Here is a 12,770-nt window from a genome sequence, read left to right as displayed (position 1 = left end):
TAACGTTTGCTTCTGATTAGTTACTAACTTTACTTTACAGATCCACAAGCTCGAAAACCACCTGACGGGCCGCCCAAACGGGTCCCGGGACCCCCGGGCGGCCTTCCTACATACCTGGGGGGGGGCCCCGTTGACCCTTGGGGATCAAGGGGGGCCACGGGTGTCCACTAGGCATGTGAATCTCGTCTCATCTCACGATTCGATACGCATCTCGATGCACTGCCAGCGATACGATACATTAGAGATACATGGAATCCCCTGGCGATACGATGCGATACGATTCTCCCTCTTCCCGATGCGATGCGATAACCATTTAGTTCAAATCAATGCGATACGATGCGATTCACCCCTCTACCGATACGATGCGATTTGATGGCGATTCATCACAATAGAAAGGATTTATATTAAAGCTCTATTAATTTCCCAAAACATGTAAAAAGCATTACATTTAAATTCAAAGCAATTTATTGTTTTACTGTAGGTTAGTATTATAGCTCTGCATCTCAAACAACCCAACTTATAGAATTATGTAAGTAAACAAAGGGTCTGCTCTCTGCTGGTTATTGTGGTTGTTAGATTACTAATAATCATAGGATATAGTATAATTATTATATCTCAAAGGTCAATTTGAGGTTTTGAGTATAGAGGGTTCAAGAGATTAAAATGTAATCGTTCATCAATTAATGTTACCAACATATAAATAGAAAATAAACAAATAAACAAAACAAAAATTACAGGTCAAACAAGTCTATGTCTAGTTTAATCTGCAACAGTTTTATAATATAATTGCCTATGTATAGTGGGGGTCCCCACTTGATCTCTCACTCTCAGCTAAGTGGTCCTTGGCTTGACCTGAAAAACATTGAAGACCCTGGCCTGCATGTATTATTAACGTTATAAATACATAGCAGATGTACAAGCTCACAACGCGTCTCATCCACGCCCCGCTGTGAGCTTGTGGATCTGCAATTTTAGGCGTGCGACACCGTCTTGCTGCAGAATATAAATAAGGCTTCTATCGCAGAGAACAGCAGGGGAAAGCTGGACAGTGGAAAGTTGTAAACGACGCAAGCAGTACTACTGTAACTACACCCTGCTGTGGCGTTGTTGTTGTTTTACACGTGTGTGCACTGTGCAGACTGCAGAAGCTTTCTTTAATTACAAATTGATGAGGATCGCGACGCAGATTTGCGTCGGATAATCAGCAAGCACAGCTGTGGAGTGTGTGGATCAGATTCATTACGAGCAGTCCAGCACGCAGCGCTACAGTGTAAAGTCAACTGATCGACGGACAGAGCTCTCAACGTGTCTACTCTGACTGCACCGTCGTACGGTAGCTTGAAGCTTCTGTTCACTGACTGTGGGCGCGTTCGGAAATACCACACCGGAGCACACTCTCCTATTAGTTTGCATTGCACAGTGAGCTCAGTGCGCTATTTCCGAACGTGCCCTGTGTGCGCTGCGAGCTATGGCTGCGAGAGAGCTTTTTTTTTTCTTCCTTTTCTGATGTTACGTTCAATGCGCCTCGGAAACACAGGAGAGGGTGAAATTTACCATGAAAAAACGGTGCAACCACGGATTTTACCGATGCAAGCACTCCGCGAACGATGCATCGAGATTTCACCTGTCAATTTTACCGATACACATGAATGGACCGATTCACTCGCATCGCGCACGTCATAATCGATGAATCGATATGCATCGATTATTTTCCACATGCCTAGTGTCCACGTTTGCGGAGACGCTGCCTTCATATTAGCCTACTTTAATAACAAGCAGCTGATCTACAATTGACAATTTGACATGTCATTGCGTCGTATTCTGTCTGTCTTTCACGCACGCACGCAGACATGTCACAGACCACCACATAACCATATTTTTATGGCCATATCGTTTATAGGCCTTATAGCTGAATAGCGCCGGCCGTCGGGGGTTCATTTGGTTCCAACCGTCCCATTATGGTCAACACTTATGATATGCTATTGCATTCTTCCAACTAAAGATTTAAATATTAATCTGGCAGCTCCGAAAATAGCAGAAGCTCACAACAACATGCTGAGGACGCGACGCGTGAATGTATAGATTGGATATGGTGAGCCTCATTAAGCCATGGATGCATGGTGCTGGGCACCCCTCGACCCTGTGCGTCCCTAACCAAGCCAGGATGATGAAAATGAATGAATATGCTAAATAAATGTGTCACGTTATTCATGTAATGCAGTAAATGACATGGCACGGACTGGCTCAGAAAATCTCCCTGCATCATTATATCAAAACCAGGCCTATACTGAATGTAGGCAATTGAATTCCATTACTTTTGTTTCAATCAACTGAACTAGACCAATAAAATAGTAGGCTAGTATTTATGTTTTTCGTTAATAATAATACATGCTAATTATTATTGAACGGTAAGTACGCTGGTATGTACGCTATGGTACACTATAAGCTTGTAGATCTGTTTATTTTAAGCATGCCGCCGCATTCTGTCAGAATCTCGTGTGTGTGTGTGTGTGTGTGTGTGCGCGCACACATGTGCACACATGTGTGCTATATATGTTATAGCTCTAGAGACGCAGAGACAGAGACATATTTATTTAAAATAATCCTGTCTCGCACGGCCTATAGAGCCTCTCTCTCTCTCTCTCTCTCTCTCTCTCTCTCTCTCTCTCTCTCTCTCTCTCTCTCTCTCTCTCTCTCTCTCAGCACACGCTGTGCTGTGATATCAATCAGTCTGCAAATGATCATTGAGTAACGTTAGCTCTGACTCGCACATTATGTGAGATCACCTATAAAAGGCCTTTAATATAGCCACAGATCATATAGGAATAGGCTTGGGCACTACCCTACCTTCTCTCTATAGTGAGCTAACCCTATAGGGTAGGTCTATATATTTTTAGGGTTAATTAAGTGGTCTATTGTCTAAAAAAACACACACACAAGCAACAGTATAGACATCTATTCATCATTATTTCAAATCAAAATACAATGTAATGCTGCACCACTGTCATGAAGTTCGCACGCACGCACGCGTGCGACACACACACACACACATCCTTGGGAGGTTTGCTTTCATTCGCTGTATGATACATTATGCTATTCTCACTGAGTCTTTAATGATGTGCCATGTTTTTATTTGGCTGGCTGACTGCAGGCTATATATAGCTGACTGGCTAACTGACAGACAGACTGGCTGGCTGGCTGGCTGTCTGTCTGTCATATACCTATTAGGCCTATATAATATATTATTATCATTAACCCCGTGCGCTCTGATCCACGGGGCGCACGGCGCTCTCCGATCTGCCGTTTATAAAACCAATAGCCTACGTTCGTTGCATATCAATCAGACGGCAAATGATCATTAGAATTATGGCAAGCTATGACTGCTGCAGGAGCGGGGGGGGGGGGGGGGATATAGACCCGCTGCGGCCCAGCGATAATCAACCGATGTCCGCTGCGATGCGTGAGCTTGTAGATCAGATGCCGACAGACAGACAGACTAGATCGGTAAAATGGAGCATAAATTCTATAGTGAAATATAAATATTTGAAATGGTTCAATAATAATTAGCATGTATTATTAACGAAAAACATATACTAGCCTACTATATATATAATATATAATACAATGCGCACTATTAACTATTAAACATAACGAGAGAGAGAGAGATACATTGACACATGATTGATTGCGAGGTGGCGGCAGCCGGTCACTCACCCCCCCCCCCCCCCCCCCCCTCAATCTCACTCTCTCTCTCACTCTATCTCTCACTCACACACTCTCTCTCTCTCTCTCTCTCTTTTATAAACGCCTTGCGGCCTTTCTGACATATAGAAACGGCGTTGTGCGCGCACACACAGACAGACCCCCGTGGACTACCGTTATCCCCAAGGGTCCACGGGGACCCCCCCAGGGGTCCACAGACGCGGGTCGGGCCATCCCGTATGTAGGAAGGCCGCCCGGGGAGCTGGTGATCTGCTATTTTCGGTGGGCAAAAGAGGTGACAGCTCTGGAACGCAGGGTCGCCTGGGGACGGCGAAGGGCTCCACGGAACCGGACCGGCAAGGTGCACGCGGTGGTGCCAGGCCCGGGCGCGTGGGCCGTTCCCCGGGCACGATGCGCGCGGAAAAAGGCCTGCTGGAACCCCAGAGAACCACTCGGGCTCGCCTGGAGACGGCGGAGAGCTCCACGGAATCGGACCGGCGAGGCGCACGTGCCGGGCCCCGGGCACGATGCGCGGAAAAAGGCAATACCACCGCAAATATACCAAAGTCAACCTATTACGTCGCAAACGGGTAGATATAGCCGCGACGAGTCCCGTTCTATGCCGCGACGAGTCCTCACGCCACAACGGATTCTATACCACCGCAAATATACCAAAGTCAACCTATTACGTCGCAAACGGGTAGATATAGCCGCGACGAGTCCCGTTCTATGCCGCGACGAGTCCTCACGCCACAACGGATTCTTAACGCTGCGACGAATTATTAAGTCGTGGCGAATTATTTTATAGACCCGACGTTGGGGCGAATTAATAAAACGTCGGGACGAATTGATATTTACGCCATGACGTACTCGAATATAGCCAACAACGGAAAATAATAGGTCGGGACTTACGTCTCCGCCGCGAAAGTATTTCGCCCCACCTGGGATCAACATATGGAATGTCAAAACATATATGGAGATCTAAGGGTTTGAGGTGAGATGTATAGTTGCTGGCCAATATTGATGGGTTAGGAATCTCCACATATGGGCTTAATATTAATGACATCACGTGATGTCACGAGGCATGACCATATATGGGGTGTGACTGACTGTTGGGGAAATGCATGATTTCCTAGTAAATGCGACCTGCGTCGCGATAACTGCTTAAAATCATACCCAAAAAGATTACGGTAATATATTTCACCATTATTTCATCAAAAGAACATAAGAGAAAGTGTACGTGCACGTGTGCATTTTGAACAAGAGGCAGTTGAGAAGTCAGAAATGAAGAGCTTAGTATATCCATCAGATCAAAACCACGGAGAACGCCCTAGATTAGGAGAGACGAGGCATTCTTTCTGCAGCGGTACACTAGGAAGTGACCGGACCACACATGAATGAAGAGCGACGCGTACGGTGGCCTTGGAGTCCAACTAAAACATTTAAAAAGGAAAAAATTCAGAATTGAAGATGTGCTAGGACATGTACACACGGAAAAGAAGTTTGTAGAACAGAAAAGAAGAATATCATAGATTGTTTTGTGATTGAGATGTATTCCCCTGTCTGCAGGGAGTGCCAATCCAGCTGCTGGTCTCGGAGCGGAAGTGTGACGCTGTGAGGAGAGACAGAGAACAACAACAACGCAATTTGGAGAACATTTCGGAGGATAATTTGGTGGAAACTCTCACAAATACGCTGCAGGAGATTCAGTCCGACCTGCTTCAGAAGTAAGCTGAAAACCAATGCCATGCACACAAACACCATTAAGACATGCTACACAAACCCACTGCAAACACATTTTGGATAAAACAAATTAATGGGGAGAGAGCAATGTTGGGTGTCACTTCGCACCCGTATGAAGTGAGGGGCGCTAATATATTAACACATCAAATGCTGGAAACGTATCCATACGCTTTATTAATCTCGAACGCCGTATGCGCAAAACGTATCTATACGTTTTATGTTTTTTTTTAATGATTACTGTACTTCATATTTATACGCGCCCGGACAACATAGAAAGTAACACCGATCGGCTCTACAAAGGTCCGGTATGTGATCCGGGAGTTAAAAGCCCCCCCCTCCTGAAAAGAGGTCTGGTCTGGCATGCCGTATCCATTACGACGTACTGGAGGCGGCCTCGCCGGCCTGCACGGCATAGACCAACGCAGATGTCAGGGGATCTAAAATGGAGGTACCCATACTCTAGTGTGTGTGAATACACTCGATTCCCCTCCCCTCCTGTTTTTACATGGTTTCTCCCGTCACGGCAACTGCCTTGCACCGCCGCCTCGTCCCGTCCTCTCATTCTCGGAAAAAGATAGCCCTCTGCCCGTATATAAACCAAGAATAATCTGCAACGGTCGATCGCCATTTCATAACGTTTGCGAAACGAATGACGTATTCTCGAAGGACCGCCATAGGAGAAGCAGTATAGGAGATAGATATGATCAACTGTCTGTTTTTTCGCCGTCGCGTCTTCACCACCCATGTTTGGACAAAGAAGCACGTATACTAGGAGAGATCACAGCCGTGGAACCCCCCCAGGCCCCACTGCGCGTTGCGATCGCTTTGCATCTTTCATTCTCGGAAAAAAGATATAACGGCAGATATAACGCCTCCAACGGCAACTGCCTTGCACCTCGTCCTCTCATTCTCGAAAAAAGATAGCCCTCTGCCCGTATATAAACCAAGAATAATCTGCAACGATTGCCATTTCATAACGATACGCGAAACGAATGACGTATGAGAGAGATGATCAACTGGCCGCTTTATGTCTTCACCACCCATGTTTGGGCAAAGAAGCCCGTATAGAAGAGATCACAGCCGGGCTTAGCGATTCTCTCGACACCGTGGATCACCATCATCGCCATTAGCCATAGCGCCTTCGCCAGCCAATGCACCCAACACTATCCGTACTCCGTAGTGTGATTGTAACCGACTTTTTATTCATTATAATTGCAGTGATAAGACCGCAATGAAGGCGTCTGGGACGTAATCGACCCGTTTGTAATGTATAACGAATACACATGGCTCATCCTAAACTGCGGGAGCCATCGAGTTATCTGTCATTTTGTCGAAATCACAGCCGGGATTAGCGTCTCTCTCGAGTGGATGAAGCTCCTTTCTTTCCATCGCTTATCGCTCCTGTGGTTCTTTGCCCTAACATGTCCAGACATGTCAACCACTAACGCGTCTCACCGTTATACTATCCTTCTGAAACGATCAGTGGAAGGTAGCCTACACTGATCAAGACTTTTGTTGCCCCCCCTGTTACTGAGACAATGATCAGATATGTCTATAGTATGTACGCTATAGGCCTTATTTTGTGAATATTTAGTTGTCGGGTCCATACCTTGTCTAAAATACTCTTTTTCAGAGAGGATTTCAGAGAATGCATGGACCTGAAGAACTATTATTCACAAAATAAGGCCTATAGCGACATGTACATACTATATACCGTATGAAACTACCGCATGATAATAAAAATCACACCCCTGTGAAGTGAGCAGTGCAATGTTTCACAACATTGCACTGCTCACTTCACTTATATCTGTATTTGTTTTCCTCCTAAAAGTAGACATTCAGGGCTTTCATTCAGTGTGTAGTATGTATATGATATTATTTGTGTTCATTTTTATATCTGTCTGTCAATGTCTGTCAACTTCAACCTTCCATATCTCTGCTGTCTTTTCAAGCGAGCAGCGTGCAGCCAAAAGCAGGTGTTAGAAAAAGGTATATCTCCAGAATGGAAGATGGTAGAATCATAAAAAAATTGAAGTGGACAAGTTTGGCTTTCTTTTGATTTATGCGGTGTGATTCTCGCTATAAGAAGCCCCTCGCTGTGGGCCCCTAAAAAGTTCAAAAGTCCAATGTTAATCGCTTAGCACCACCAATCCTGAGAAAATGTCACACTGTAGCACTCAATGTGTTTAAAGTCTAACCCGTTTTGCTATGATTAGGTGATGTAAAACAGTGTCAAAACAAACATTATGTGTGTGTGTTTTCAGGGCTTTGGCCGACATGGAGAAACTCATGGCTTGTGGTTTCAGGACAAACTGAGCATGGGGGTGAGGGTGAGTCGAACACTTTATCAGAACTCTAACCCTCTGTCTCAAGGGTTAAAGTTCTGACTAGATCATGGAATAGTGAGGATAGAGCCCATAGATAACCTAGATTCCTCATTGGCCGCTGCATTCATTGGAGTGACATGTAATCTTATGGAGGCAGCCATGTTGTGGTGGAGCCACGGCACGCTGCCACTCAACGTCCCGGGAAATACAGGCTGTGATTGGCCAGTAGTCATTTGAGCAGCAGCGTGCTGTGGCACGGAAACAAAAATGGCAGCCTTCTTCTTGCTGCGAGAGTGAGGTCTAGCCAACACCAACTCGGGATTCCTGGATCGCTGCCCTCCACAAATTCCTATCCAACATCAGGTTCTTGAGCTCTGCAGTGTTGTCAGCCAAGCTGTCGCGCCGCAGCACGTCTACATAGGTGGTACGCTTCTTTCCCCTCCTGGCTTTGCCCTGGGTTGGCTCCCATAGGGTCAATTTACTTGACTCAAGTTCTGGGTGCCTGACGCAGTGCCCTGCCAGCCTCATCCTTCTCTCTCTGACTTTGTCCGTGACGCGTGGTAGGTCCCCATAGAGGTCCACATTTCTGATGCGGTCAGTCCATGTGACACCTAGTGCCATTCGTAGCATTCTTGTGTAGACTCCATCCAGGGCTTTTTCCTGTTGTACTGTGAGGGTCCATGTCTCGGCCCCATACAGCAGTACTGACTCCACAGTAGCTATGAACAGCCGCCTCTTAAGGCAGCCAACCTTACGATACACAGAGCCGGAGCACATGTCTATCTTTTTATGTCTATGACAGGCTATCAGTTTTTATTTTCATGACATTTGTGTATGTTGTACTAAATAGTTTATTTAAATTTTTAGGCTCTAGGCGCTCTAATGACTGATTTGTACACGCTGTGTGACACACCACAAATGGCAGACCCACAACGTGTCTCAGCGTAATGTGTTGAGATTTTAGATCTACTATTTTCGCTGCACACAACTAAGTAAATAAGTACAGTATAATTCAGGCTTAAAGATTCATGGTTTGTTCAAAAGCAGTGCTTTTCGGCCTGGGCCATGGCTCAGTGGTCCAGGCACCTTGGCTGGTAATCCAGTCTGGCAGGGTGCCACCTTAGAGTATGAATAGAGATGGCATCCGAGTTCTCCTTCCATCTGGGATGGATTGCAATAGTGTCTGGGCCCAAACACATGAACGCGCTGCCGTTGAACGTACACGAACGCGCACGAACGTTCTGCCGTTGTGAACGTGCACAATGATAGTCAACGGACCAGCGCGTTCATGTGTTTGGGCCCACGCTGCAATACCAAATTCGGCCACTATGTCCATTACAGTTAAAGTTCGTGCTTTTGTGTGAATGGACCTTTATTCTTGTTTGACAAATGTCATTTCCCATCAACAAACATGCATTTGTCGTGTTAACAGATTGTCGAGCTTCCAGTCTGCGGAGATAGAGAATGCGAGAAATTGCTTAAGGACTACACAGACAAGTACCGTAATTTCCGGACTATAAGCCGCGGCTTTTTACCCATGATTTGAACCCTGCGGCTTATACAACGGTGCGGCTAATCTATGGATTTTTACAGCTAACGCAGAACCATCTCAGGCTCTGAGCTAACGTAGCTGCGGCTTATAGTCCGGTGCGGCTTATAGTCCGGTGCGGCTTGTATACGGGATTTTCCCTAAATTTGGCTGGTGCGGCTTATATTCAGGTGCGGCTTATAGTCCGCACATTACGGTAAGTTCCACATAATCACCATCTCATTTTCACTCCCGGGTCCAAGAACTGGAAGTTAGCAATGGCTATGTAGAGTTAGCCGCAATCTTTATTTTTTTATTCACCCGAAATGTACATTTTGTAACAGAGACCAGCGACACTTTAGTTATGAGTCGTGGATAATGCTTGTTTTGATCAAAAACTAGCTTATTTTCATATTATACTCTTGTATTTTGCATAATTATTTCTATTTATTTCCTACTTTGTGTTTGTGAGCAGCTAAAGAGAAACTAGCCAAGTAAATGTCCTTAGTGAATAAAACTAACCATGCCCCCCCCCCCTCTCTCTCTCTTTTCCTTCCTGTGTTCTCCAGTGGACAGAGTCTGTCTATCCCCTTCCATCCCCTGAAGAAGATTGGGAGAAATGTGCTGTGTGTGCTCTGCCAGAAGACCAGAGCTCAGTTCCCCACCCTGTTTGGAGCTCGCTACTAAACAAATTTGACGATGGTGGACAGTATGGTTTAAATGGCTGTCGGTCTTTTCTTCTTTTCATTTATTGTGTATTTAAGCTGTTGAGGACGGTTATTGTGGAATTTCTGGATTTTCTACACTTATTTTTTGAGATGGCACAACGGAGGTGCGACTCTAGGTTTTGGTCTGTTCTGTAGTTTTCTATTGTAATAGAAATTCATCACATTCATTGGCGATAGGGCCTTTCTGTGTGGAGTTTGCATGTTCTTTACAAAGTGCTTTACAAAACAATACCAGTGGTTGGACCAAATGAAAAGGAGCAGTACTCTGGGTCCCCTGGAACGGAGTTTAGAATTACTGGTTGGTATTTATTGTTCAGCCATGTTAGAAGATGGGTCTAGTGTTGTTTTTCATCTGATATCTTGGAACCCCCTCCCCCAAGAGTCCAGCTGTCCAAATGTAGTACTTGGTTTGGAAAATGTGGGTGCTCAGTAAAATAAAATGGTGTTAATTGTTACACTTTTGGTTCATTTTCCACTAGTAGTTATTGCTGGAGAACAGCACTTTTTCCACATTTCTTTCTGTCCATTTCCTCCTCGTATATAATAAAGCATTCATAATTCCCACAGTGTTGTCCAGTACTGCTTTCAGATGGATGTTTGGATGGATAGATAGATGGATGGATAGTGTGATTTTTGTGTTTGAGTACATTATTCTTTGGTATACATTTTAAAACGCATAAGGCTCCCATTAGTCCAACATCCCGTTAGTCCGACTACGTGGCCCGTTAAGACTCACCCATGGAGGGGGGCACGGTGGCACAGTCAGTAGTGCAGTCTCCTCACAGCTAGAAGGTCCTGGGTTCGATTCCCGCTCGGGACGCCGTGGGCACTGGCGGTGTGTCATCTCCTCCACGTCATCAGTGCCCATACCCAAGGCGGGTTTGGCGAAAGGGCCTTTCTGTGTGGAGTTTGCATCTTCTCCCCGTGTCCCCTAAGGTAGGTACCCCCACAAAAAGCATGCAGCAATCCTGGCCTCTAAACTGCCTCCCCCTGCCCAGCCGGGGGCACCTGATGGAGGGGAAAGGAACTGGTTGGAATAACGTGTTCCTTCCACGCGCTACGTCCAACCAGGGAAACTCCCCCCTGTCAGGTGTAAAGGAGCGACTTGGACACTCAGGCATGAAGGAAGCATGAGTTCAAGTCCGTTGCTCTCCCCAGTCCCCCATATATGGGGACTAGGTTGGTGGAGGGTGTGTAGAGCCCAGGATCACAGTCTGCTTCTAGCTAGGATACATCAAATATTTATGGTTTGTAGATTGCTAAAAATTAAGTGACCATGACACAATAGTGTTTATATTTCAACAGACAGAATTCTGTAAATAAATAAATACTTAAGTAGTCTGTACTGTACTGTAATCACAGCATACAAATAGACAAAACTATATTGCATAGGCATATTAACTATTAAGTATTTTCAGTAGTAGTTTTCAGTATTTTTGTGGTTACAGTACTTACAGTAGCAGCCTCCTCAGCCCCTCCTATTCCAGAGAACCTCAAAGGCCAGATGTTGTAGTTGGAATGTTTTTAATGTGATGGGCAGGAACTTCTCTCCCTTTACTCAGCGGTCAAATAATCAGCGCTCAAAGTAGGAAAATTGCCATTTATTTAGACTAATTGCAGACCAAACTAGAAATGCACTCTGACGAGCTGCCAAACTTGCGCTTCGCACACAAGTTGGCTATGAATGGCCTACTTGTGCGTGAGCAGAGCGCGCAATTAACTTACCTCAACCAAGTTATTGAAACATCTGAGTTATGTCTGTATAAATCCCGTTCGAGATATCCACTACAACGCGTTCTAAATGTTTTAAGTGTCCTATATATAAGTTTGAAACTCAAATTGGTTACGTCGTCCACATATGTATACATATTGTGTATTTAATATGGTGTAGTTTTGGTGGCTGATGACGTAACTATGTATGCTTACGTAAAAAGGGTGGTTCCTGATTGGCCGAGGGTGTCACCGACATACGCAGGCGAAAACGGTACTTGCGCCGCTCTCCTCACACAAGAAGTAATTAAGGCCCAACACTTATTATTGCGTTCTTCTTGAGACACAATGTAGTTTGGCATTAAATATTGAGTATCCTTTTCCTTTACTGTTACACCTCTGTTTTCTTACCTAATCTCTGTCTATAATATATAAAGTATTCAAGAGGATACCTGTCACCTCTTTCTGTCCTGTTTTTCCTGCTTGCTGTCTTCCTTCACTGTCTCTGTTCTGTCCGTTCTTCTGTGCTGAATGCTAGCGGACAGTTGGGAAGGTGTCTATGGCAGTAAGACCTAACGCAGAAAATGACCACATGTCTAGGGTCCCCCACTGTTCACCCCCAACCTCACCTCCTTTATCGCCCCAAACGTCACCAACATCATCTCCGGTAAGCAGGTCTGTCTCTGAGAAAGGTGATATTCAGGATGTGACAGCCTGAAATGAATGTCATTGTCTGGAGTGTGGAAGAAGCTAGATCACCGGTGGGTTTCCTTCTAGGATCCTAGTAGGAACCTCTGATCACGCTCGTTCATTCATTCATTCATTCATTCAACCCTTTATTTATTCTCGAGAGACATTGAGGTTTCCCTCATTTGCAGTGTCGTTGAGATACAGTACAACATAAGACAACATTTTCAAAGCAATAAACAAAAAAACAATAAAACAGAATAGCAACATTTCCTCATTGTGTGAATACATGTTTAAAAAACAGGTGCAGACACTTGGGGGGTAAGTCCGCAATCAAAGATTTAA

The 12,770-nt window shown here is 45.1% G+C and overlaps 1 protein-coding gene across 3 annotated transcripts in view; it reads left to right on the top strand.

The window, feature by feature from the left end:
* Window positions 1-12,770, top strand: part of LOC310855071 (bifunctional glutamate/proline--tRNA ligase-like) — a 49,091-nt gene that overhangs the window by 25,199 nt on the left and 11,122 nt on the right. For 2 of the 3 annotated variants that reach the window (XM_083759939.1, XM_083759938.1), the window contains exons 13-15: window positions 5,272-5,429; window positions 7,710-7,775; window positions 9,870-12,405. In XM_083759939.1, the coding sequence (XP_083616065.1) occupies window positions 5,272-5,429; window positions 7,710-7,761 (210 nt within the window). In that variant the 3' untranslated portion in view covers window positions 7,762-7,775; window positions 9,870-12,405. The remainder of the gene's footprint in view (window positions 1-5,271; window positions 5,430-7,709; window positions 7,776-9,869; window positions 12,406-12,770) is intronic. The other variant, XM_083759940.1, reaches the window with a different exon arrangement.

This window comes from Protomyctophum parallelum (assembly GCF_964188405.1).
Source record: "Protomyctophum parallelum genome assembly, chromosome: 2".
NCBI lineage: Eukaryota > Metazoa > Chordata > Actinopteri > Myctophiformes > Myctophidae > Protomyctophum > Protomyctophum parallelum.
This window is presented reverse-complemented; position numbering and strand designations above follow the sequence as displayed.